This window comes from Corvus kubaryi, unplaced genomic scaffold (assembly GCF_017639235.1).
Source record: "Corvus kubaryi isolate FWS band 111438036 unplaced genomic scaffold, C.kubaryi_AGA036_p1.0 69, whole genome shotgun sequence".
NCBI classification, from domain to species: Eukaryota; Metazoa; Chordata; class Aves; order Passeriformes; family Corvidae; genus Corvus; species Corvus kubaryi.
Window position 1 is genome coordinate 160,694 of NW_024582057.1, and position 27,953 is coordinate 188,646.

At 42.6% G+C, this 27,953-nt stretch overlaps 2 protein-coding genes across 2 annotated transcripts in view; one reads left to right on the top strand and one right to left on the bottom strand.

Annotated features, from left to right (window-relative positions):
* Window positions 1–8,492, top strand: part of DCDC2 (doublecortin domain containing 2) — a 55,640-nt gene extending 47,148 nt beyond the window's left edge. The window contains exons 9-10 of the mRNA XM_042049143.1: window positions 4,770–5,114; window positions 6,387–8,492. Coding sequence (XP_041905077.1) covers window positions 4,770–5,114; window positions 6,387–6,494 — 453 coding nt within the window. The 3' untranslated portion in view covers window positions 6,495–8,492. The remainder of the gene's footprint in view (window positions 1–4,769; window positions 5,115–6,386) is intronic.
* A 10,963-nt stretch (window positions 8,493–19,455) lies between these two features.
* On the bottom strand, window positions 19,456–27,882 carry NRSN1 (neurensin 1). The gene is made up of 3 exons (XM_042049141.1): window positions 27,716–27,882; window positions 22,084–22,281; window positions 19,456–21,060 (listed from the first exon to the last, which is right to left on the bottom strand). The coding sequence occupies exons 2-3, from the start codon at window positions 22,270–22,272 to the stop codon at window positions 20,662–20,664; spliced, it is 588 nt and encodes a 195-aa protein (XP_041905075.1). The 5' UTR covers window positions 22,273–22,281; window positions 27,716–27,882; the 3' UTR covers window positions 19,456–20,661.
* Window positions 27,883–27,953: the final 71 nt, after the last annotated feature.

Sequence of the window (27,953 nt, forward strand, 5' to 3'; positions counted from 1 at the left end):
AAAACATTCCTGAGTAGGAGCAGGGGAGCTCTATTCTGGAGAGCTTTGGTGCAATCGAAGTCAAGTGTTCCTGTTGCTGCATTTGTGAGATGTATTCATGCCACTCTTCACGACCATTAAGATTTTTGTTGTCTACCTCATTGTTTGTCTGCTGTGACCATTAGCCAAGTAAACATTTCCAAACGACTTCAATAAAGCAAAATTATGTTTCATATTAATGGTACAAAATAATTTTTGCCTTACATGATTTGTGATACTGCACTTTTCAGTATCAGTCATTGACAAACCTTCTGAGAGGTTTACATTAGCATCCCTGGAAGAGAAGAAGCCAAATGCTTCAATTTCTGAAGATTTCCTGACTTACTTCTTTTGAGTGATGATGGCATTTGGTAATGTAGCTCTTAATGAATGATAGTGTAATGAGTGTAATTAGAATACATCTTTCTTTTTTAAACACTGTTTTTGCTGAGATTAAAAATACTGTCAAGCAATCATACTTCTTGAATGCAAAATGAAATTGGCTCTGTTCCTCATCAACCTGTCAGTTAAGTCAGGAGGTTTCCAGAAGGCGAGCTGGGCCCATGTTTCCAGCAAGAAGCTGAGAATTGCTTTGGTTTTTCCATGTGCCTTTGGTTGACTGTGCTTTTCAATGTACATATACAAGTCTTTTGTCAGTGAGTCTTTTTATTGCTAGTCCATGACAAGCAAAGTATTTTTCTCACATTCATGAAGGTATAGTTTGAAAACTAGTTATTTTAACTAATGTGCTTTCAACCATGAAACTGCAAAAGCATCACCTTTGCTTAAAAGATGCAGCCAGCAATACAAAAAGGAAGGTTACTTCCTGTTTTCTTTCAACAATTCAAAAGACAAAATTACAAACCTTATTATGATTAGTTCTGGCTATAGGAGGACTGGGACAGTGACTGGAAAAGCTCCCTCTTCTAGAACTCACTTGATTGTGAAAATTACCTTAAGGAATAGGAATGCTTCTCCAGTCCAAGTTCAAGTTGTGCTGTTGCTTTTTGAGGTGTGTAGACAGGCCTAAAGTAATGTAGGAACATTGGTTTCTGTAGTTCATTACAGTATCCATGTTTAGTTACACTGGGCTACAACTGGCTGGTGGCTTCCAACATGAATTTTTGACGTGCCTCTTGTTCTCTGTTATGATCCTTGATATCCTTATGATAGCTGTGTTACAAAAAGGTGATAGACCTCAGGCACTCAGGCCTGGAGATACATCCAGAGCTGTTTCTCTGCATTTGAGATGCCCTGAGCTTTTACATGAATCACAAGTGGGAGGGACAACTTCCTGTGAGCCAACACAATGTCCAAAGGCTGAACTCTTGACTTCTGAGCAACAAGAAGAGCAGCACAGTCCCACATCTGTCTTGACTATCCATCCAATGCATTCCATACAGGAAGCTCTGACTGACAATATTTTGGTTATTTAAAAGGTGAGTGATGAAAAGCTAAAAACTAAGATGGGAAATGTGACTGCTTTCCCGTCAGTATACAAGGTCACTGCTGACTTGAGTCTGATAATTTCTGCAAGGATAGGTAGGTCTCCATCAGCATACCTGTTTTGCTTTCAGTGCAAAATCCTGATTTATCCTGATTTATTCTGACTGAGAGAGCACAGTTTGTGGTAACTTTGGTGCATATGTAATGGGCAATTTGTACAGTCGTAGGTGGAGGTGTGGCTGAACTGCATAAATTTCAATGAAAAGGTTCCCAATGACTCCAGGGGACTTTAAATTACACCCTGACCCACCAAGTACTTTAATGTAGGCTTTAGTTCACTATTTCAGATTCACTGCTAGCACTGAAACTGTTCAAGAAGGTGAAGTTAAGCATGTGCAGCATTTACAGGCTTTGGACTATTAAGACCTCTGGTTTTCTCCCTTTTTCTGTTTTCCTCCCTGTATGTATCTTCAGATAAACAGTCTCTTTCCCTAAATATGAAAAATACAAAATTTGCTAAGTAAACCCCTTTCTCAGTGAAGAAGGTGTACTTAAAATAGAGAATGCTAATTTATGCATAACGAGTAGGTCAATAAGATCTCAGTAGAAGGTATCACACTTTTTTTATGTAAAGAGCAATGTAGTGTTTGGTGGGAGATTGTGGCCTTCAGTTTCCTCCCTACAGTCCTGTCGTAGGTCTGCTGTGCATTCTGAAACGCACAGTCAATGGTCATATTCACATTTTAAAGGCTACCTTTGACTCTGCATGCAGAGGGAACCATACTACATTTTAAATTACTTTGTGAAAGGTCTTCACTGGATCAATGTTGATTTTTAACTTGTTTGAGAAGTCCATTCTTATGTAGTGTAGCTTGAAAGGAGATTAAGTGAAGAATGCATTTTGCTTTCCAATGATTAGCTGAAAACATGGCTTTTTATTTTTGTCTGTAATAGTAATAACATTCTAGTAATATGCTCAGCTATCTTGAAATTTTCAGTTACTATAAAAAATATTATACTTGCACTGATGGGAGTTGTTCTATTCATCTTGTTTTCTTCTGTTATTTTTCTTGTAATTTATCTTGATTGGTCAAGTTAAATTAGTTGGAATGTGAATGTTATTTCATGCCAGTTCTATGCTCTGTTTCAGCGAGTTTCTAGGTACAGTTCAATACTGCTGTGTTTATCTTCTATGTTGCTCAGATTTAACTCTTAAAAAAATTGCGTCCACACCTATTTTAGGCAGATAAGGTCAAATGAGTCTCACTACCATAGCACTTTAGGAAGTCACTGTCCCTCAAATGTCCATTGTGCTTCCATGCCAAAGACTGCCTCCACAGCAGTGAAACCAGTTAAAGCATTGGGATACATATGTTTACACTATGGCATAAAGCCTACACACTTTCTTCTGCAGTCCAGAATGAGCCACCATACTAAAGCTGTGCAGGCAAGGGCATGTATTCTCTTCTGCTGGAAATTGAAATATCTTGGCTAACTATAACAGTTAACTGAGAAAGTCTGTGTTGACTTTCCTTATCCTCTCTTCATTTAGTGTGTGTAATGTCATGGCAGGTGTCATTAAGTAAAACCAAACACATTGTTAGCTAGTGGTGTCTGGTGCATTTAATTTTTTTTTAACCCTCCCTGTTTCTGGTCAGAATCCAGAGCTGCTAATTTCCTTAGTGGACTGAAAGCAAATTAGTAGGCAACATGCCTAAGACTTAGCAGGTAGCTTCTGAGAATTTATGGATCTACAGATTCTTTGCTATCTTTATGTGCTGCAGGTTACCAAGGTTGGATCAAGTTTGCTTTGGATGGTGCCTTCTTTGAAAGTTTCTGTAAAGACTTGGCTTGTTAAAGTTTTATTTTAGTGGTAATAAGGCCAGTTTGATGTTACTAGATGAAAGTGAGTCAGAAAGGCTTGAATAAAAACCACATAGAAATGACTGTACTGCAAAAATCACTTATGGAGCCATTATTTACCTGGTCATGTAACCAGGTACTGTTCCTAGTAATTTCATATTCTGTGGATTATTGCAACACAATAACTTGTCCTTTTTGCAGCTGTGCCAATGTGGCATTGTAAACTGGCATAATAAAGTTGTCTTATGTTGCTACTTAGAGATCAAAGCAAAATCAAGCTGTTTCATCAAGAGGCTTCAATAAATTCTTACTGAACTGGTTTTTATTAATACGTTGAAGGTGATGAGAGAATTCTTTTGAAATGTTAGGATTAGTGAGGAAAAGAAAATTTTAGAAGACAACTTACTTCTCTGTAGCAGATAGTTGCTTGCATAAAGGAGCTACTGAGGACAGTAAAATTCCAAACAGTTTTGATTAAGAGATAATCTATTGCTCTCAGTGTGTTTGCTTTAGATTTAGAGTCTGATGAGGCTGGGTGGGAGGCAGACACCTTGTCACTCCTGTGGGATTTTTTTACTCTATTTTCATTCATACCTCAGAACAAGTATGTACGTAATCTTGGCAAGTGGGAGCATTGGTTGACTGAATAGTCAGGTGACTCTTCAAAGCTGAAACTGGAAGGCAAATGACAAAAAACAGACAGTTTGTGCATCCATCTCCTAGGCTGTCATGAGATGATGCTGCCAGCAGCTTTATCCATAGCGAGTTTCTGATAACTCTTCTACAAGGTGAGGCAAGATCTTTTTCCTTCTGGCTGCTGGTCCAATTCTGTGCAGGAAAAAATTGCTGCCAAATGTCCAGCAAATCCTAAACTAGCCCCCCTACACAGGGATCTTTGGGAAGGGGAATGATATCTTGGAAGTGACCAGTAGTAAGTAGGTCTACCTCATCTCTCTAACTACTTTTCTGTATATATAAAGAAGACAAGACCGATGGGTGTGGCATGGCCTGGTCCATAGGTAAAATGCTTATTGGGGAACAATTTGTGGGCTAGTAACATATGATATTTTATTGTGACAGGACTTTATAAGCAAGTATGTACTAAATGCTAGAAAGTCAGAGAACCTGGAATAGCTGGAACAGAATAAGCTGTTGCTGTATTAATTAAAGCTAGCTCATTCCAGTTGTTCTGAGTGTGATCAAATGGATGAAACCCCATGAAATAAATCTCACCAACACATTTTGTAAATGAAGAATAAAAGGGCATTATGGGGTGTAAGTATAGGAGCATAATTTTCTGTCCATGTAGACAAACCTCAAATTAGCATGCTTAGTCCTCAGTAATGATGTAATTGTGAATTTGATGTCTATCACATTTCAGAATTGCATGGAGCATTCTGATTTAAAATGCCTCATAATGCTGCTGCTTTTCCTTTCACCAGAGACCAGCAGAAACTGTAGATGAAGAAGAAAATGTAGAAGAGGAAAATGACAGGGGAGAGGAGGCATATAAAGGAGACGAAGAATATCCAGAAGTGAATGGAGAGGAAAGTGGGAAAACTGTTAAAGAAGGAATTGAAGTGGAAGAAAACAAAAAGAAATTAAATGAAAATTATGAAGATGAAGCAGGAGAAACACAGAATATTGACCAAGCAGAGGAAGAGGAACTTACCCATTTAAATGGCAAGAACAATGAAGGAAATGGTGAGGGAATGGAGCATTTGAACTACGAAGGTGATCTTCAGCCTGAAGAAGAAATAAAAGAAAATTCTGGAATTCAGAACCAGGTGATTGTTTATTCTTTCAAAATGTTTTTCTTATGTTTCTGTATCTCATTCATCTCAGCCTTATGCTTCTCATCTAGTCTCTAAGTAGGTAATTTCTGATAAAGTCCTGAGACCATTTATGAGAACTTCAGTTTGTGGAAAAGTTGTTTTCCATCTGTGTAGATCAGTTACATCGGTAATTACATTATATGCCCTCCAACTGAGAAAGCAGATGTTTCTCACTATTTGATGAATCTGCATCTTCTGCTTTCCTTAGTATGCTGAATTTTGAAAAAAGGAAGGAAAAAAATTCTTGCAGTTTCCAGAAAAGCAGAATCATTATATAATTCCACACTACTTTGTCTTTTAGGACAGAGCAGAAGGGTGTGTTCATGACACCACAGTGCCTCATTATTTTGATGAATTGACTTTCACAGAAGTTGAGTTTCATAAAGAGCTTTTCCCATTGCTTTGTGGAAGTTTCATCTCTTTTCCTTAGAAATTGAAAAATACATGAAATGAACAAGACCCTTCAAAGCAAGGGGGTTTAGTCAGTTTAAAAGCAAATACCCTATTAATTTAGGATACACGGTAACATGCTGTTGTCTTAGATGGAGGGTTGCAGTCCACATAAATAAGGAGGACTCCCCTGACTGTCAGATGAATTGACCAGCTAACAGAGTGTGGAAAACAAAGTGTTTTGTTCGATGGAGAGAATCCAGGTCTGGGAAGAGTGGGACTCATGAGTGTCAGGAGCAGAGCAAATTGCTGCACGTTCCCTGCCTACAGGCTGCTGAAAAGCAGTCTCTTCCTCCGCTTCTGGTGATACTGAGAATGGTTTCTTGCCTTTTGCAACTGGGCTTTCTTCTGTTTCTGTATGACACACAAGAATATTTTTCAGTTGAGAGAGCTGAGTAACATGACATTTTCTTGGGCTCTGAATTTATTCTGTGCTTCATATATTTGAATTTTTTTTTTCATTTTAGATAAGCTGAAGTTATTTATGGAAATGGAGAAAGTGAGTGAGCATTCACTTTAAATGAATATGTGGGTAACTGGATGCTTGATGAAAGAAATGTAGGGGGGAACCTTTAATGTGAGTGCTTTCTCCTTTGGAAGACATAAAAGTATAAAAAAAAAAGAAAATTTTAACACGATCACAATTGGAAAACATTTATTTTTCACATTAAGAATACCTTGTGGAAATTTTAATATGAAGTGCTAATGCTGTATTGAAATGAAGCGAAATCTTTGATACCTGATAAAGTTAACAGTGCCTGTCCTTTTCTCGAGGTTGATCCCGGTCTTGAAAAAACATCCACAAATCCGAGGGTGACAATCACCAGCCCACAAGAAAGTGAAAAGAACGACCAGAGCAATGACTGTGCAGCAGTTGCATAGACATAGGAAAAATGTAATGAGCAGAAAATGAAAGAGGATAACACTTTAAATATAAAGCATGTTATTTTTTGTGATTGGTAACTTATATTAGGAAGGCAGGTTGAGTACCCACGTAATGAGTTGTGAGATGATGATGCTCTATGGACCAATGAAAAACAAGCGTTTATATCTACTAGAAGAACATAGAATTATTTTTGCAAGGTGAGATTTTTCTGATAGGATTTGAGGGGGGAAATACAAGAGTACTTTATAGTAGTATTAGAAATAAATGAACTATTCTGTGGTACAAGGTAGTTAGCAGTAATAGAATAACCACAAAAATTACACTGTTCCGGGAAAAGGAAAAGACACCCACCCAGATTCAATGTCAAAACTTTTGTCGATTTGTTCAGAAAAAGAAACTATTTTTTACCTTTTAATTAGGATATGTGTAGTTTTTCCTCTAAAATTCCACATGATATGTATGATTTTCAGGCATAACATTAAGATATAACTAGAATACGTTCCTCACTTAATGGATTTATGCCACAGAAAATGGTTTACTATAATGAGGGGCCAGTTCTAATGTTACTAAATAGTGGATTTTCAGTATATTAATTAGAATTATTAGTGTTTGCATACATAAATAGCACTTATTTAGCACTATGAATACATGTGGACAGCCTACAACACTGCAGCTAGTTTCCATTTAAAACACAAAGTTTTGTTGATTGTCCTGCACTGATTCACTTAACAGTGAATTATTGTCATCATGAACAAAAAATAAAGGAAGAGTATGTAATAGATTAGTTCAAAAAGTTGAATTTGGATGGATTTGTAATTCAGTCTAAGAGAAACTTAATTTACTAATTAAAAACTAAACTAAAAAAAAAGAACATGCCTGCATTCAGACTGAGATTTCCATGAAACCATTGCTGTTGATGGAGCCATTTTAATATGTGAGACATCAGGATGAGCCTACCAGATTTCTGTAAAAGTCAGGAACAATTATTGCATTTATGAACCCTTTGCATGGCCTTAATGGTTGGAAGTGTGTCATCATCCTTTTGAGCAGGCTGTCTCCTGATAGTCTGTGGCTTAATATGCATTAGTGAATAAGGCATTGATCCACAGTATTAGTTCTCTTAATGACACTGATTCCATTGCTCTTATCATTTCTTTGTTAGTAATGGGAGTAATTTGTAGTTCATAGAAATACAGCCCTGAGCATAATTTTATTAATTATACAAAAGAAATAGTGGGTTTCCTTATCGTTAATGCTAGTAAATTATTACTACAAGAAACTAAATGTCATTTTTGTTGATTTCATGCCATTAAGACAAGAATTACATTTATGAACAAATTGAACTTGAAGCACTGTTTAAGGAATGTGAAGAACCACTTGTCATAACTGAAACTCAAACATCTTCCCTTCTTCTACTAGTTATTAAATATATTTTTCCAATGTAATAGAAATATGTGGAGATCCTTCAGCATATTTCTGTGCTTTGGCAGTGTAAGTATAAAAGACATCATGTTAAAAACCATATGAACAGGGTTAGAACAGTTTGCCCTGTGGCATCTCTGAATTGTCTTTGAAACCTGTAGCTTCTGTTGAGCTGTCTGGCAAAGAGCGAAGGGAATATTGCATTTGTGATCAGTTCAAAATAAGCTCCTAATTTAGCCAAGCTCTTAACCAAAGTATGTATGTTTCCTTTTTTTTGTGACAGCAATTAAGCCTATGCTCAAATACATTTAATTTCTCTGAGATTTAAAAAGACATTTGTAGCTAAGCAGAAGTAAAAACCAACCAACTCTCCCCCACCAAAAAACAAACAAACAAACAAAAAAAAAAACCCGCCCAAACCAGAATGAATAAAATAACTGTGGGTGACAGTGAGGTAAAATGACACAGGTGCCTTTATTGTTGGTATCTGTTTATAGCTTCTGTCTGCCAGCAGTTTCTGTCATTTCTTCCCTTTCCCCAAAAATTTGGTATTTTCCATGCTTAAAAGACTTAAAGATATCAATAAGAATAATTTAAAAGATTAAACTAAATTCTAGGGAAATATAAGGTTATCATTTTCCTTCATAGGAACATGAAATCCCTATGAGTGTCATTCAACTTTGAAAATGTTTCCTCCTCTGTTCTCTCCTAAGAAAGACAGGATATATTTCTTCAGAAAAGTAAATCAGACTTTTTGGAAATAGAGATAAAACCATGTTATCATTCACCTTGCAACACTGACAACATGAAATTTGTATCAGATTCTTTTATTTAGGGAAACTAGTTTAAGCCTAACAAATAATTCTGATATGAAAGTAGAAATTAAGCAGGAATGATACAGGTGGTCTTGCTAATAGTTTTCCTGTCTGGATCTGCTGTGTGCGATGGCTGAACTCAGTTTCACTTGAGAAATACATTATTTTGTAAAGTTTATATAATTTTATTTTATTAAGCTTATGTGCAACAATTCTGAGGGTTTTTTAAAGAATTTTCTTTTTTGCTTTTATTTTTAAAAATAATTTGCTATTAGAGACAACTAGTACAGCTATTCCTGTGTTTTCTCTCTTATCAAGGCCTGTTTGATTTAAAATCTGTCTTTGGGTTACTGACTTTGTAAATTTAGTGATTTTGCAGGTGATAGGATTCTCCCATAACTAAAACTTAAAAAAAACCAAAACCCACCCTGATTTGGTAGTTTTTGTATTGCAACTGTGAAAGAAAATATGTTGACAATTTAGCTGTTACATAGTTATAAATTATAAATTAGTTAGTTAGTTAGTTATAAATTAACTGTAAGCCTGATGGCACAGTTAAACTTGCCCAGGGAGTTTTTTAATGTCACGGTTCAGGTTAGGCCTGGGTTCTGGTATGTGTGCACTGTTCAGGCAATACTCAGCAACCACATGAGTTTTATCTGTTCACTGGCAACTCCTGGGAAAATTACCAAACTTCTACGTGTCTTCCTGCTGAGAGTCCTAATTCAGCAAAGCATTAAAGCATAGGCTTAAATTCCATAGGACTGCAGTTTTCATTGAATTTCAACTAATCTTTGGTGCCTTGACATCAGAGCCAAAATAAAGTTAGTTTGTGGAAACAAATGGGTGAAAATAAGGAAAATATGATCCGCACTGAGTATCAACTAAGGTACAGTGAAATAAACCTGTGTGCAGAATAAAACAGTATGTGTATTCTGATTATTTGAAAGTATAGGGAAAGGATTGTTGCTTGGGTATTTTGACTGATTACCCCAAATGTACATTAAAACAACCATTAGATAATAAATTTAAGTACCAAATGAAGTATCTCCAGGAAAGGTGTGTTTATTAAAGTAGTTGCAATCAGAATGATTGAGTGGGATACACTCGAGGATGTTTTGTTTTGGGTGGCTGACAGCCTTCAATCCAAGTTTTAATCAAAAGAAGTGCTGTGGACATGTCAATAGACAGTGGAGCCATCTGCTCTCTGTAGATTATTGTGTGTGTGCACATTTGTATCCATCAACTTGTAGATGTTGGTGAGTGCTGTAACTGAAGGCATTTGCTGTGTGCTCACACACACTGCACACATAAATCATGTGCATATTAACAGTGTAATCTTCTTATAATGTTAGTGATGGGGAAAATATTATTGTGTAGCTGAAATTTGCTGTAATTACACAAGAAAATATATCAAAATCTAGTAATAACCTCATGAAAAGGGTGACCTATTTTCTTATGTTGTGCGTACACTTTGGTGCTTTGCTGAACCAAACTCAGAATTTTTGAACACTGAAGTAAAAAGGAAATACTGGCCTGGGAGCTACTGAAAGCTATGGGGGCTGTAAGGAAGTGGACAAGATTTGGAAAATTCAAGAAAGAAAGTACAAGTCTATAGTGCAGTACATGATACCAGAATATTGAAAGGTCTTTAGTATTAACCTGGTGAGTGGCAAAGTCCCCCACCATTACCAGATGGGGTTGGGGTTGTCAGAGGACCTTACTTGGGACTGTCCTACAAGAACAGGCTGTGCTTAGAAAGCCATGGATGAGCCTTCACCCAGCACCTACAGCCTGAGCGTGGCAGAGCTGGGTCCCTCTGCCCTCCCGAGCTCTCTGCCCTGCAAGGCTGGTTTTTCCTCCCACCCCTGCCAGCATGGATATGTTGGTGTTCCTGGTGGCTCCCAACCCTCTCTGCAGTGTCTTCAGAGACACTGCAGGACTCTTCCTCCCTCCCTCATCCCTCCTACACCAGCTCACCCCACTAGCTGCACATTCTGGGGGCACAGCCTGAGCAGGGTGAAAGGCAGCCCTTTGCATCTCTGCCAGGCCCTCCACCAGCCTGGACCAAGGGCCAAGGACATGGAGGTGCCTCCATCCCTCCCTGCTGGCAGGCTGCCTGCTCTCTGGCCAGGCTCTGCCTATGGAAATCACAGAGTGCATGCCTCCTGCCAGCACTGCTCTGTGCCTCCTGCTGTGTCTGGTTGGCTCCCACTCACCCACCTTCCAATGGGCACTGGGGTGGAGCTGAGGAAGGCACTGGCACAGGACTTCTCTCCAGTATGGCCAGTGTCTGTCTTGCACGGGGAGCTCAGAGCTGGACGTAGATGAGGGGAAGGGTCACATCCCTCCAGCTGATGCCAAGGCTTTGCCTACTGCAGCCCAAGGTTCCATCAGCCGCCTTTGCCCCAAGGGCACTTTGACACCTTCAAACTGGGGCTCATCCTGGGCTCCTCCACGACCCAGGTGTGTGCACAGCTGCTTCAGAGCTGGCTGTGCCTCAGCATCTACTGCTGCAAGGGCTTGTCCCTCCCTGGTGTGGGAGACTGAAGTGTTATAATTTATGGCTTAAACATCTTCATGAAGGACTTTTGCCTATTATAGCAAAACTGTATAAAATCTACAGAGAAGACTACCATGCCCTGACTAAGGCCCTGGACTGCATGTTGATGGAGATAAGATAAAATAAACTCAGGTCTGGGGAAAAAAGAATACTTTCACAGAGGGATCAAGTTTAGCACCTCGGGGGTGGAGACCACAGCCCCAGGGCTATCAGCTGCCAGGCTCCCACAGATCCTCACACCAAAGAGTAGGGGGGAGGAGGGGTTTTGGGAGTGTAGTGAAAAAGCCTCTGGTCAGAGGCAGAGAACACCCATCCTCCGCTCTGCAGAGGAGCTCAGCTGTGGGGCCCCTTCACCCTGGGAAAAGCTGCATCCACGTGAAGGACATCAAAGGCACCCCCCAAAGGGGTCCCTAGACCCTGCGCCAGAGCATCACAACCTGATGCAATAGATCCACAGTGTTTCAAGGGACAGTGTCAAACTTGCCCACCCCAGGGGAGGCACGTGGGCATTCCCACCTGGCCCAAGCATGTATTAATTCATTGGATTCTATACTTTTTGGCAGCAGGAGACGGGGGACCCTCACCACCAAGAGGACCAGATGGAGGGGAGCAACGAGACATCGTTGAGACCCTTGGGAGGGTGATATGTTTCTACCTAATCCATGTCACTCTTTCCCTGTCCACCCTCCATGCACACCGCTTCCTTCCTTTCCTTCCTTTCCTTCCTTTCCTTCCTTTCCTTCCTTTCCTTCCCTTTACCTCTTTTAGTATTAAATAAAATATATCAACTTTTTTGGTACCAACATCTAACCTTAATCAAGTTTTGGGGTATATTTCAAGCCTTTCTGGGTTCGATCCGTTTATTCACAGAGAGTTCGTTTTCTTTGCTCTTGTGTGTTTAAACCAGTTCATAACACCTGGGTGCAGTACTTGGCTCTTGCCCTGGTTGAGCTGCAGGAGGTTTCTGCCAGCTCCTTTCTCCAGGCCATCAAGACCCCCCTGCTTGGCAGCAAGGAGCAGTTGTAGTCACCTTTTGGAATAACATGACTTCTTCCCCATAGTGGAGCACCATGTTGAGACACTGAACAAAAGGATCTAAGTTTTATAAGGATCTAAGGAAAAGTACATTTCTTAAAACTTACTGCATTGCTTTCAATTCTTAGTTTAGGGCCGTTCTTTCTTTCTTCTTTCTCATCCTATCTCTATCAGAAACTAAAAAATCCTGTTCAGATTTTAAGCTTTTAAATATGAAACCATTTATGTTTCCTCCTTCTTCAAAGCTGTTCAACATGGTAGAACAAAAAAGCATTGCTAGAAATGCATATTCCGTTTTAAATGCAACACCTGGTAAGACAATTCCTGTCAAAATGCTGAAACCTGCCCCCAATATTACACCCATTATTTTTAAGCAAATGATGTTTTTCTTTAAGATGAGATTATTCTTATAGATATTTGTCCTTAAGGAATTAACTCCCAATTCGTCTTTCCTCTCTAGCTGAGCAAGGTTTTCCCACACTATGAGTATCCCAGTGGCTGGGAACTCAGTCTGCTTGGGAAGAGGTAAAGTGGTATGAGTCTTGGGACTTCTGCTTGAGAAGATGGGAACAGCCAGCCCCAGGGGGGGAAATAGGCAGTCCAGCCTTCAGCTGAAGCAGTTTTGTGGATGAACTGGTTGAATGTCGTAGAACCAAGGAGCTTGACGAAATCAATGCTTGAGATAGGAGGGAATTGTTATTTTATTAGCAAGTACTTAGGGGGTGGGCACTTCGGGTTTGTGTTCACATAGGTGAGTGAATTCTCCCTCTCTTGAGAGAAGAAAATGTGTTCAGACTTCAGTGATATATAGAATTTTCTCCTTGTATTAGTTAGGAAGGACCTCTGATTTAACCAGAGATTTGAGTGATTTAAACTCCTCTGTCTCAGTGATGAAGTGGTGGTGTCAGAGATAACCAGTCACGCTGCCACTGTGCTTTGGGTATTCAGCTTGGTATCCTCATAAAGATGTTGTCCTTGCTTCCTCTGCTGCCATGGGTTGTGGTTTCATCACTGCATACAATCTCCTCATCCTTCTGTTTCTCTGCTAGGTTGGGTTCTTCCAGTTTGGTTGTAAGAAAAGATATTTCTAAAAATCATACCTGTGCCACGTTATTTCTCCCTTATAAATCGTTGATGCAAGACTGGCATCCTTAGAGTAACCTGAGCTTTACACCTTCCCATCATCTCTTATGCTCCCACTGACCCCTGAAGAGTTTGCACCAAACAGAAATGACCTTGGTGAGACATGGGCTAGGATTTGCATCCACCATTTAGAAGTAGTCTCCTTCTGCAGAGAAAGAGACATGGGTGAAGACTATTTCTCCTCTTCATGCAGCACAAGGCCTAGTTCAAGATGACCAACAGGTTCATTGTTCAAAGTGCCCTGCCCTGACCACATGATTATAGGTGGCTTATCCCAGGACAAGGAAGGAAAGGTAGCTAAGCCTCTTGGGTGCCTCTGGCTGGGGCCTCACCCTCAGGCACATCTGATGCCTGCAGATGGTCCTGTGTGTGTGCAAAAGGAGGCAGACATTTGCTGCAGTAGCATCATGCCTGCTCATGGGGATTAGAACCTTTCCCTTGAAGAACCTTCCCAAGTATGATTTTCTGCGGGGAAACTGAAGCAGAGGGGGTTTTTTGCATAAAAGGTGTGGTTGTTTGTTTGGGTTTGGGGTTTTTTTTGAGGGGTAGGGTGGAGTAAGGGTGGGTAGCTCATCTTGTAAGGACTTAATATTGGTGTTGAGACTTTTTTCACTCACTAGCACCGCTCCACGCGTGGATGTTTCACTGCTGTTCCCCAGCAGGGAGAGCCCTGGTGCTGCAAAGGGCCGCTGAGCATGGGTGCTGGAGGTGGGCAGGTGCCAGGTGGTGGCTGGTGCATGTGGAAGCAGATCATGGTGTGCTGACTGACCTAGTGGTGTTTGCCTCTGCTCTCTGACAAAAGCCTACTCCTCTGGAAGCCTCCAGCAAGTGAAAAAAGACTACACACAACACTGCCCTATGAGGGCTCCTGTACCAAAAGAAGTGATGCACGTGTCAGTGGCATGTGTGTCCATGGGTATTGGGCTCCATGTGGCGCTCTCAGCAGCTTTGCTTCTTCAACTGCTCAGCCCGGCATACAAGCCAGTGCTAGATTAGCTCCCTTACACATGGGATGCAGACTGTAGTCCCTGACACCTCTGTTCTCTGCACTTTGCTGTGAGTGTGCCTCAGCACAGGCCTGACATGCACAGGAAACATGGCCAGCAGCCTCCTTCCAGAGCAGATCTGGACATACTTCATGGCACACTTCGAGTTTCTTCTAAAGCAACAACTGTGTGATCCATAGCTGGGTGTTTTAAAGATAGGACTTGATGGCCTGGTCTGCACTGCTCCGGGAGAGAGAATTGGGACCTGCCTTGTGTATGCCTGCTTGCTGGCTTGCTCACAGACAGCCTGCGTGAGGAGACTTGGCAGCACACCAGACAATTAGAGGCCAGAGCCTTCTCAACATGGATGCCATGAATGTATCTGCAAAGACAAAACAATCTGGCTATCAGGTCTGGAGTTGCTTTTGAGCTGAGGTCTTCAAGGTTTATGCCAGTGGTTCAGGGAGGTGAACTTCTGTGTGATCTGGAGAATGTTTTCCTGTCATACCTTAGTCTAAACATATGTGGTGCCTCAAAAGAGACTAGTTTAGCTCAGAGAGCAATGCTGAGGCACTCTTCAGAGGGCAGTCACTGCTGCTGGAGGGGCAGAGGAAGGGCAGAGGACCCAGACAATGCTCCGTGTCAGGGCAAAGATTTGTCTACATCTCATGTAGACCTATGGTTAAACACAAGACCTATGGTTAAACCAACAAACTCAATGTACCACTTTCCAGTTACATGATCACCTGGAGGTCAGACCAAGTTCTTTGCCATCCATTCTGTTGTGATTTTAAGCTCCAGTTTCAGGAGCTTTTCTGTTTTTCAGTGCTTTTTCAAGGGGTCATTCGAGAGCTGAACCCATTCTGAGCAAGAGCTATCTGAAGAAATTTGTTTATCATAGTATACTAAAGGAAATAATGTGTCCTCACAGTAGAGGTAATGCACTTATCCAACAATAAGGTCCTTGTGCTTGTCTAGTCATCTGTGGGAGCCAGAATATTGATGTCAAAAGTTGATTTGGTTTTTTAAAATTACTTCCATGAAGATTTTAGCCACTGTACTTATGTTGTTTTGGTCACAGGTTTTGGACCTGCAGCAAATTTTTCTATGCTTTCAATATTCACTGATTGTCTCTTCTGATATTCATTGGCAGATGACCACACTGATGCTTGAAATGCTGAATTTACCAGTTCTCCCCTGGGGATTCCTTCCCTCTCACCTCTCTCCACCTTCATCTCGCTCCTGTCCCTGCTGCAGCCCTGCCTCCCCTGTGCTGCCACTTCAGGCAGGCACATTTTGCACCCCCTCCAAGACGTGTGGCAGGGGTCCCTCTCACCTCACCCCTCTCACCTCACCAGGCTTAGGAAGGAATTGTCAGGGCTAGAGGTTCCTGGAGGAGGCAGGGAGGGGAAGGGCAGCAGATGCTCAAGGCAGTAGGTGACCAGAGGCAGGAAATAATGACATTCCAGAAACGTCTCTTGTGCCCTGAACAACAGCACCAGCACCAACACATCCTTTTAGCCTCAGGCTGGAGGGTGCCTTTAGCCAGGAAGTGGCCTGAAAGCCTTGACTGCCATAAGTTTTGGGGCTGAAATTGCTGGAGCAGCATAACACACATTGTTAAATTGACTAGCTTATTAGCAGTGTTTAAAACTGATCTCCCATCTATTTTTGCAAAAGTCCACGAATGGTAAATCATGGGAAAAAAGGGTGCCTTCAAAAATCAGCTGTAAATAATTAGGAAAAAACCAATAAAAGATGTTATTTTATGCTGGTTCTTTTCTTTTAAGGGCTGTTAGAAGTATTTTCCTCACCTACTGTCAGCATGCAGAGATTATTTTCATCCCAATACCTCTGTAAATTATCTGACAGCAAAACAGCTTTAGCCTGCTTAATGTGCATCAAGTGAACTGATGCAGGAAATGCACCCTGTGTGGTCTGCCACACGTCCAGGTAAGAACTGAAGAAAAATGAGGGGGTGGATAGATTGTTTGCCCAGAGACCAGAAGGCTCCAGAAGAATCACACACTGTCTCTAAATATTGGAAATAGGAGCAGACTAGGTGGGTCTTCCCATTTACAATGATGTTCCTCTGGGACAAACTGTCCCATGGGGATGAACTGGCAAAACTCAAACGTTGTTTCTCTAAGAGGTGTGTGGGCGTTAACCCCAGATGACTGGTGCAGGCTAATGCTCTGTAGAGATGTTGCTTCCTTCAGCTTTGGAGGGGTAGGACAAGGAAGGCATAAGGCTGTGCCTCCACAGCCTGCCCAGGCAGCTTGTATGTTATTGTCTCTTTACCCCTGATACTCAGTGAGCTGAGAGGGCAGCCTGCTGTGTAATGGTGGGATGACCAGTCAGTGCTGAATAATCCCAAGTGCTAGTTCCTTTATTTTACCAAAATTGTTCCATTTTTAGCCCTTTTTAGAAAGCTGCTGGGAAAGTGCATCCTGCTAAGGTACTTGCAGTCTTTTGCTGTCTCCTCTGCATTTCATGTCCTCAGGGGCTGAGTGGCCTCCCTGGTGTGCATGTTGTGCTGCTGCTCCCCCTCGCCAAACCTCTCTCTCTGCAGCCTCCCCATTCTGCTGCTGCTGCTTTTATGAAGAGCTGCTTGCTTGTACTTGTGCATGATTAAAAATCTCATACTTGGAAATGGCAGGCTGAGGCTGTAGCTGAAACTGGGAATTAAATCTGCTTACAGGCAGCTCAAGAGGAGGAATGTTTCTGTCTCTGCCTTTTGCCTGTGATTCACCATGCACTGGGAAAAAATGGAAAATAAAGGGGTCGAGACAGCCTGGAGAGTGGAGGACAGAACAGATGATAACAGAAGCCTTTTCTGCACAGTGTGCTGGGGAAGCAGAGCTAACCTTCAGGAGAGCATCTATTAACCAAAATGAAGCCAGTGATTACCACTCAGATGAAAATTGTGATTTCTTTCACTACAATTGCAGAGAAAATGGTGTTGGGCTGGGAGGGGTTGCACTACAATTTCAAGCCAAATGAGGCTAGAAAGGGGCAAGAAATAAGGTGAGCATGAAGAAACTGAAAGGAACCTCTGGAGCAGGGAGGTCAAAGAGCTGAAAAAAGAAGAGCTTGGCTGCTTAAGCCATATTTTATTTGCACTGGGGTGTCCATTAATGTGTCCACTGGAAAGTTGATGGCAGTCAGTGCTTGGAGGGGAAGTCCCAGGCAGTCCCACAGTTGAGTGTATGCTGCAATTTAGTGGAGATAGGAAAAGTGAAAAAGTTACATGGTAGGGAAATGATATGTGCAAGGACAGATTGCCCTCAACCTCACTAGAAATTTCCCAGGGAGCATGACTGCCTCTTGCTGCTCCCCAGCAGGAGGCCATATCACAGGCATTTTCCATAAGAACAGCACACACTACATTTCCACTGCCTTTTGCTGATGCTTCAGCTCCTGTACCAAAGGGTGAAGGTGTTAAAACATTACAAGAAAATGGATCTTAAAAATATTCCTGACGTGTCTTAATCTTTCCAGTATGTGGCTTCTTAATAGTAACAGAGCAATTTTCTGCTCAATATTTCTACAAAAGCCGTGTGTGGCACTGATTCTCTGCTGTGAAGGATTGCAGCCTCTGGAGGTCTCAGTTCCGGAAAAGTTCCAAGGAACCAAAACAAGGGTTTAATGAGATGAAACGTGTGTGGCAACGTTAGCCATGACAACATTATCAGCTTTGCTGCTGCTGATAAATCCCAGGGGCATTTCCTATCCCAGCAAGCTTCCGTAAAATCCTCAAGGGCATTTATTTTCCCCTAGCACCTGGGTAATGCCATGCCATGACTCATCTGCTTTTGTACTGTCAAAGCATGTTCAGTTCTGTGCAATGTGACTGAGCACCTGATGTTTGGATCTGCTCTATCAATTACCTGTTGGGTCAGTTGTCCTCTGGATGAAAATTTAGTGACACTTTAGTGACACTTGGGTGTGTTTTAAAGAGAACTGTATGCCCATATAGCCAGTTCGGGTGAACTAGCCCAACCTCTGCTTGCTTTCCCAGCTGGATTTTCAGTCAAACTTCCAGTACAGTGTTAACAAAACACAGGTGGAGAGAAGGGACTCAGTAATAGCTACGGGAGCCCTCGCTCTCATCTCCTTCTGTGAACTTCACTGTAGAACTTAAAACGTCACATTTCCTCCATGCACAATTAAAAAGCCTCAGTTGAAAAAGCCAGGACAGCTTGACTCTGCTGCCCACACACCAATAGCCATAGTAGTGAAAGTCAATGTCAGTAAACAACATTCCTTGCAACCTAGACAGGAAATGCTGAGGACCCTCTCCACCTGGAATAGTTAACAAACAGCAGCAGTGACAGCCTCTCCATGTGCCTTGTGAGTAATCAGTACCCCTCACCCCTGTTCTTGATGGCTTTCTTTATAAATACACAGCTTCCCACCTTGCCAGTGTTTTGAACTTTTCCTCTTTAGCACAGCTTCATTTATTTCTCCCCTGAGATTTGAAGTATTGGGTGTAATGTGCCTTTGTATTTCTAATATAAGGGTGCCAGTGAATTGCCAGATGCCTTTACCTCTACTTTCTTCCATTCTCTGTGACCGTGTGCATGTGACGAGCTCTCATCTCTCCATCTTTTCAGTGCTAATGCTTGGACTCTGCAGTTGTGTTGCCAAGAGGGGAGCTTTCTCTGCAGAAGAAAATTTTACTTCCCATGGTGTTGTCAGCCATGGTAATTATTGCAGATTCAGCTGAAACTTCCAAATACAGATGATCTGGCTTATTGATGTTGTAAGTATGAACCGAGTGTCACAGACCACAAAATGTTTTATGAGCAAGGGAAAGAGCACAGCTCTGCCATTATTGTGGTAGAATCTGTTTGATTCAGCACCAAAGTGGCTTCTTGGCTGCTGTAAGATGAAAACAGACCGCATTAAGACACCAGTGAGTTTCAACTGCTGATTTCTCCTTCAAGCAGAGCTCTTACATTTTTTTACTAGAAAGAAACTTTTCACAAAATCCATGGCTGGCTCACGCCTAGAATTTTATTCAATCCATTCAAAAAATAGACAGAACTATAAGGTGGCACATATTGTCAGAGAGTACAAATGTCACATCTTTGTTTATACAGTTTAATTTAAATCCATAGATTAAGACAAGTGAAATAATTGCCCTGGGTGAGAAAATAATTAGGGGTCTCCCATGAAAGGACAAGTTTTTAGGTAAGCATTTACACGAATGTATCTGGTTAAGCATAACTTTTTCTATTCTCTATAAAAATATAAACAGCATTTCAAAATGTCTTTAGATACGTACGTTGAGATCATCTAACATGGCATTGATGTACTGACAGAATACAGGACCTGGGCATGTCAAACTACATTTATTCATCCTCACCCAGACAAAACTAAAACATTTTGTATTAGCGCCAACATAACACAACAATGAAAGAAACAATATCAAAGCAAAGACACACAAGTATGATGTTCCTCCTCCCACAGGAATTCCTTATCTTTATTTTGTTTGTAGTTTTTGCTAACATGGCAATGACTAAGACAAAAGTGGCACTTTAGCACAGGTTAGTTGTAACTCAGGATCAAGTATAACTTGTCTTTCCCAGAAAGTAACGTTGCTGGGAAGTGACATGTGCCAGGATCAAATTAAGGGCTCTCACTGACATGTATGTTTTACCTGTGAAGTATTACTTTGATACAGACTGTAGCGTGTGACAGGAGGACAAGTGCAAATTACAAGGGCAGAATCTTGGCTTCCCAGACAGCAGAACCAGGTGGGACATGTAAGACTGAACAGTATTTTAAAGGCAAAAAAAAAAAATTTAAACAAATTAATGAAATTAAAAAAATAGCAAATTCATCTAAACTTTAAATAGTGGGATGTAGAGTGTTCCTGGTACAGCTGTCATAAGTGCGCCCCTAGGTTTCCCAGGGATGCAATCTGATAAGATAAACACCTAATAACTGTTGCAAGAACTTATTGTACCCACACAGATTAAAAGGTTCAAATGTACTGAATATATTAGTCACAGGTCTAATCACATAATTTCCTTTTTCCCAATCCTAATTTTTTACCAGAGCAGCTCCCCCATTAGCTGCATGTTTATATAGCAGAGCACTCAATGTTTTACTTGACTAGCACAGATGCCAACAAGGGCTGATATTTTCCAGTTAAAGTGATCTACAAGAGAAACAAAACCTAAGGGAAGGGTCAGGTTTCAGATAAAGGCTGGACATTTTGAACTCTGGACAAAGTGACAGGTATTTTTGATTCTCCTGGTGCTGGCGCTTTTGTGACTGGGTTTGCATGGGCTTTAATATCAGCTATTCTCTCTTTAAATCTTTGCTGGAGGTACTTCTCTTCTTTGGAGTAACTTTTAGCAAAAGCAGACATCAGCAGACATGCTGCCACGGTGGACCCTCCAACACAGAATAAGATTGCTCCTGCCAGCTTGCATATATCAAGGGACCCATTGAACTGAACAGCACGGGTATCCACAACAACAAAATCATCCTTCCCAAGGGCTTCGATTTTCGGTGGCACAAGAAAACCCACTACAAGAACAGCTACACCTATCAGCATAAAAGCCGTCCCAGAGATGAGTCCGACCTGGAAAACAAAGAAAGAAACAAACAAACTCCCAGTTAATTTCCAGTTTTTCCATTTCCTTTTCCAGTTTTCAGTTGGGAAGTGCTCCTAGGAGGCATTTATCTTTCACTATGTCTTGCAGATACAGTTCTCCCTCCTAGGAGAAGGCAGATATTTTTCTCTTAGGATATATGAGGCCCTACTGGAACTAGTGGAAAAACTGTCTTTTTACAACTCATATTTATATAATTGAGTATTGACATTTCTGGAAACAATGGAATATGGATTGCTATCTCTACATAGCATTTCATGTTGAAAGGCCCCATCAGAGAGAGGATCACAGTTTAGCCCCAGTGCTGTGTAACTGATTATTCCTTTAGCTTTAGCTGGTGGTTAGCACCAACTTCAGTCCCTGTTGGTAGTCTGTCACATCCACCACTTGCTTTTGCTTTGTGAGATGTCATTCCTTTGGAGGGATTAGAAGGAAGCTGCTATTGCCATAGGAACGGATCACAGAGTGTTTATAGCATATTTCAAGTGTAAGTACAAAATTTGGTTTGCCCAGAACGTTCCTGGGGGTAGGGATCATCAGGGGGTAGGGTTTGGATGGCCTCACAGGCCCCAACCAACCTCTGCTCTTCTCCAGTTCTGTCAAATTCCCCGACCTTAATGGAGATCTTTTGGTTTTCTTGATCCCTAGGTCACACTCTGCACTTAACCTACCAGTCCCGTTCCCAGCAGTCTGGCAGGACTTCTATGGGTGCAGAACAGAGGTAAACTACACTTCCAAGGTGTATGTGAGGTTTCCAGACAAGACTTTGGTGTTTCAGTGACATTGGGACAGAGAAACTAGATGATCCCAAGACCCCAGGGAGCTGACATATTTTGGTAAGAGTGCCCTGCTTTCAGGCATAGTTATTTGGCCACCTCAGGCAAAACTGGGCAATAAAAGGCCTTTCTGGATGAATACTTAACATCAGCAGTTACACAGGGAAAGTCTTGAAATGGGAGTCTCTCTCTCCAGTAAAAAGCAACAGGCAGTACCTTCCAGAATACAGAGCTCCACCTGCTCGGCGATCTCTGGATCTGAAAATCATCCTCATACTCCCAAATTGAAGCTGTGCAATCCTCATAAAACTGATGCAGGTAGGACCGAACTCCGTAGCGTTGGTACCCTCCCTCGGTGCTGCCCTGCGTGTGCTTGGACCCGCAGATGTCAGCATAGGAGCTCATCCTTCCTACCTGCAACGAGAGGTTTCACACAAAGCAGATCATTATCGGTGTGGTGGGCAGCAAAGATGGCTACAAACTTTCCAGATGTGATGCAAAAAAAATGGCCCAGGAGAGACCTTTCCTTCCATTTTTTCCAAACCAAGAAATGAGCTGGGTACAGCTGCATGTAGTGACTCAGCTCAAGCAAACCCAAGGAACTCAGAGACCTGACACAGCATAGGCCAGATGTGCTTCAGGGAACATTCCCTACCATACGCAGGGTGCTCACTCCCCATCTTTCACACTAATGTGATACTGTGTTTCCATGGAGACTAAAAAAAGCAGGATATGCCAGGTAAAAAAATCCAGCATCCCTCAAGAGCTCATGTTGCCACTCTTCCAGTGTCTCTGTCAGTTAACTAGAGTTTGCCACCTTAGGAACTTTCCAAACTGCTGGGTAAGGGTTTTTTTTAAAATGTTTTTTCCTGAGCTTTTGAAGTGCAGGATTAAGCATTGATATACCATTCATGGCCATGGGAAATAGAGGCAAAATAAGTCCTGGACAGATTAAAATAATACATAACTTGTGCTTAAATAGGGATAGTTAAAAAAAAATTAAAAATGGAATTCTGTAGCAGCATCAATTTTCTCAGTGAGACTGAAATGGAAATTCTAAGCTCACAGCCAAGTACTGCTCTCTTGGAGAAGTCAATGCCCAAGCTCCTGTTGACTTTAATATAATCAGAATTTTGCCTGCTATGAAAACTACCAACAAAGTTTCTTACTCTTTCCATTTCATGGAAGTTCTCCTAACACACAAAATCCATATTTAACTATGCAAGACCAAGGCCTGAACTTGCTTGCGTGGGTGTAATGCTACTGAATTAATTGAAATAATACTAGCTCCTAAAAACAACTTGAGCAATAGCTCAATGTTACTTAGGCTCATTGGCTTCTCTTTAAAGAAGTTCAAAAAGGCTTAGTCCAAAGGGAACTGTTAATCAGAACTTGCACCTGAAAGTCATGGCTCAATTTATATCAGCTTCAAGCTGTATGTCAGATTTCCACAGCAACTTCACTTAGAGGGAGGGAGGTTTTTATGTGCTCATGGCAGCTGGTACCTCTCAGTTTTGCAGCCCTATAGACCTTTGCCCTTTGGGAATGGGTGATCTTCCTGAGTATGAAATACCTGAGTATGCAAGCATTCAAATTAAGGAGAATCCAGAAAATATTGGTGGGGAATAGCAATGGTTTGACTGAATCTTTTGGCTGGCTCTGCTAGAAATTAGTGCTGGTATAAACAGTGAACTTCCAGCCTCTGGGAGCCTGTTTGTGTTCTTGGCTCAGGAACAAAGAGGGATTTACTTTTTCCTCTTTACAAAAACCCATTATCTTGGGGTTTTATTTATTTTGCATATCTAATATGCATTTAGTTGGGGATTTCATGATCTCAACATCTTATAGTTGCAAATATCTCTCTTACAACACGGTGATGAGGTTTCAAGGTTCTCACAGAAGTCATGACCCAGTGGAGAAGGCAGCCCACGTGTTGCTGGGGGACCTGCCAAGGGCCAGAGGGAACACTGCTGGTGACTGAGCTTTGCAAAGCAACAGGGGTAGAGCCAACCACAGCTTCTGGCAGGAGCCCCTTTTTTTGAACTCCATACTGCTTCTATACCCCCTGCAAGTTTCCCTTTTCCACCTCAGCCATTGTAAAGCTTTAGGAAATTAAAGAAGTGCTCTCCAACTCTGTGGATGGGCTTGCTCTCTGCTGATAATACAGGATCAGTGTCCATCACAGTGTGCTCAAGGTGCTGGCCTTCCAAGGAAAGGTGGAAAACCAGGCAGGGTGGACACAGACCTTGAGAGAGGAGGAAACTCCTGGACAGCACCAGCTGCTCACCCGGTGAACAGGGAAAGCCTGGCCCTGGGGCCACCCTGTGTCAAGTTGCACATAGCTTACATTGATGTTTCCAGCTACAGTTAATATACTGAAAACCACTTGTTTGTGCCATGGTTTAAGCTCAACTGGCAGCTAAGCACCTTGCAGCCACTCGCTCATCCCCACCCTCTAGCCCTCCATCATGGCAGAATAGGAAGGAGAATCAAAAGTAAAGCTTGTAGGCTGAGGAAACAGTTAATCATTGAAACAAAGTAAAATATAATACTACTAATACTAAATAAAAAAAGGAGAGATAAAACCCAAGAAAAAGAAGTGACGCACAATACAGTTGCTCACCAGCCTGACCAATGCCAAACCTTGTCCCCGAACTGCCATCGTCCCTTTCCTACTAACTCCCACAGTTTCCCTACTGGGCATAATGTTCTTTGGTGTGGAATACCCCTTTGGCTAGCTCACATCACCTGTCCTGGCTGCGCTTCCTCCCAGCTTTTTGTGCAGCTCCTCACTGGCAGAGCATGAGACACTGAGAAGGTCTTTGGCTTACGGCAAGCATGAAGCAACAACCAAAACATCAGTGTGTTATCAACACTGTACTCATACTGAATCCCAAACACAGCACTGTAATGGCTACTGAGAAAATAACTCTATCCCAGCTGAAACCAGGACAGTTGTGCTTTTTTACCATGCTATGAAGTTTTGAACACTATCATTTTCTGAGGTACAAAAAAGAAAAAAAAAATTTCTGGTATGTATATAAGTATATAATCTGGACTGCTGTGGGGAAAAGCTGCAAGTTATTCTACTTTTGGAGGCTCTTTTTGTTTTTCTCAGGAACTGTTTATTCCCTACCCAAAAAGAGAGGACAAGAAGTCCTCTTTTCTCACTTCCACCATTTGTTCAACAGCTAGCTGCCATTTTTAACAGCACAAGCCCTGAGGAGTTCTCTTAAAACCAGAGTTCTGCCCACCTCATAAACATACCTTAGGGGAAAAGGAGAAGAGGAAAAAATGGTGTAGTTTACCACAGCTGCCCCAGCTCTCTCATGCAGGGTCACACCGCCTACACCTCAACAATAAGAACACTTTACATCCCTACCCCTCAACCCACCTATTGGTTAAACAAAGGTTCCATCTCACACATCAGAAATAGAATAAAGCAAAGAGGTCAACTAAAGTTCTCCAGAGACTCATTGTCTTGGGTCCTTACTTAGATCTTTATTCTCACATCAACCCTGCCTTCTTAATAAATTATGCTTAACTTCTGGCTAACTTAAATCATTCAGGCAAGAAAATTTAGCATCATATAATGAGCAGAATGATAGATATTTTTCCCAGGTGTAAGCAACTCCACAAGGTCAACCCAGGGAAGAACCAGAATTAACATGGCCAGATAAATGACCTGGCCTGCCACAGCTTGCTTGTATTACTCCAGTGGCCACCAGGAGCATTCAGAAGGGAGGTGAAGCACATTGCTGAGTCTGAACCAGCAACTTTAATTATTGTGATTAATTTAAGAAAACCCAATGTGACATGACAGAAACCTTTTTAAACATGATCTTGCATTCACTGCACTGTCTGTAGGTTTAGTCAGGCAAAAAAACCAAGGATGCAGTGTTTCTAACAGCCTGATGAAGAACTGCCTGTAAAGACCACACAGCTTGGAATCACTTACATGACACGTAGATTATTTTTCTTTAGCAATCTAAAAGGCTAATAGGTGGTTTTGGTCAGGTATATGAACAAAATGATAAATAAGAGCTGGGAGGTGAAATAGAAAACAAAAGAATGATCTCATGCTTGAAAGAGTTGTGATAGCATCAAGTAGCATGACCTTTTAAAATGGAAGGAAAAAAAAGAAAAAGGACTGCCAGAATCATTAATTCTTTTCAAGCACTGCATAATAATTCTACTGAACATTTCCTTCATGGTCAGACTCTTTTACTTATACATAATTTCCTATCTTTTGCAAAATATCTTGCCCCTTAAGAGAGAAGAGAAAGCAGCTCCCCAGCCCCATATGAAGCAGCCTGGTAATCTGGGCTATGATGGTCTCTTCTCTCAGCTACAATGTAAATGTAATGCTCTTGCTACTTACAGATAGGACACAGGAACTGAAACAGTCAGAGAAAACAGCTCTCCACAAGTAAGAGGGAAACGTGTGTCATAGCATCCGTTTACATTGGATGAATAAATACTGCAGTAGCTATGATCTCTTGAGTGTTGATGTGTATTTGCATGTCTCGCCTTCAAGGCTGAGAAACTAAACACTGAAATGTTGGGAAACTTTTGCTAAAAAGAGAGTCGCTGTTACCCAAATCTGTGTTATGCACGATCTGAAAACATGCATCCAGTCTAAAAGAAGAGGCTTAATCATTAAGTTTTTCAGTGCCTAAACCCAAGGTGGTTAGGAAAATGTGGGATGTAGGATCACAGCTTCAGAGAACACCACTGCGTAGTAGCAATCCATCCCCTAGCAACTTTTGTTTCCATGGCAAAAGCTGTCCTGTTTACTTTGAGCTTTACTATCCTCTGCTGATCTGGGGAGATGTGATTGGACTGGTGAACAGACAGATTAAAAGATGAGCAAGCTCCATTAAAAATTACCCCATAAATTTTCCAAATACTTTGCTTTCTTGAGCCAGGATTGAACACATTTAAAAAAAAAAAATGTAAGGAATTGTCATTTAAAAAGCAGCACAAAAGGAAATAAAGATGTGTCATTGCTCTGTGATACCACACTGCCACCGAGTGTAAGCCACGAATGCTGATGGTTGGCACAGGTGAAGTCGCCCTCTCCCTTCTTCAGACTTACATACTTTCACCCTTCTGTTCAAAGAGCCCCGTTTCCAGTCCTGACATACCGAGAGCGTTCCTTGCGAAGGGGGTACACTGGCATAAACAGCCTGCTTTTTACAGCAGTTTCCAAGGTGGCCTTTCTGACATCTCCTGTGCTCCCAGCGCTTCCCGGGCCGGCGGCTGGGCCGAGCCGCGCTCCGCCCGTCCCGGTGCCCTGCCCTCGCTCGGGGCTGCGGCACTGCCAGGGGCACCTTCTGCCGCTGCCCTGAGGATAGCCGGGACGCGCGGCTGCCTCCGGGAGCCACTTCTGCACCGCTGCCCTGCACGGGGGTGCGAGCAGCACCTTCGCCTGTGTTCCTTTGGGGGTGGCCCCGCCCGCTTCGCCGCCGCCAGGGGCCGGAGCGGGATGCTCTCCATCTCCCGTTTTCCGCCCGAAGCGGAAGAACTCCGCAGCGCCCGGACGCCGACGAGATCTCGGCCCCCACGACCCGCCCGGCGGTGCCCCGGAGGCAGCGGAAAGCCCGGCCCGGCCGTCTTCCCCCCAGCGTCGGTGGGGCAGCGCGGCAGCAGCCTGCCCGGGGAGAGCCGCGTCCCCCCGAGCCGGGAGGCGAAGCCCGGGGCTCCGCTGTAGCCCCTATCCCCACCGGCTTCCGCGGGATGCTCCGCGCCGTAGCCCCGCCGTGAGCCCGCCGGCGGCCACAGGAGCCCCCGCCGAAGTGCCGAGCCCAAGTTTGCCGAGGGGCCGGAGCGGCGGCCCCGCGGTTACCTGTCCCTCCCGGCGCTGCCCTCGGCCGGCGAGCCCCCGCGCTGGCGGCGCTAGCTGCGGCTGTCCCGGCCCGGCCCCATCCCCGCTCTGCGCCGCGCCGGCCCCAGACACCGCGTATTATGTACGGCCCGGAGCGCCGCTCGCTCCCGTGCCGTGCCTGCGCACTGAGCCGCCGCCGCCGCGGGGCGCGGAGCGGCGCCGGGCCAAGCTCGCCACGCCGCCCCCGCGCTCGCCACAC

Coding starts and splice junctions, on each gene's coding strand:
- NRSN1 (XM_042049141.1), bottom strand. CDS start 22,272: ATGAGCTCCTATGCTGACATCTGCGGGTCCAAGCACACGCAGGGCAGC. Junction 21,061..22,083: donor GGAGCTCTGTATTCTGGAAG/GTACTGCCTGTT, acceptor TTTGTTTTCCAG/GTCGGACTCATCTCTGGGAC.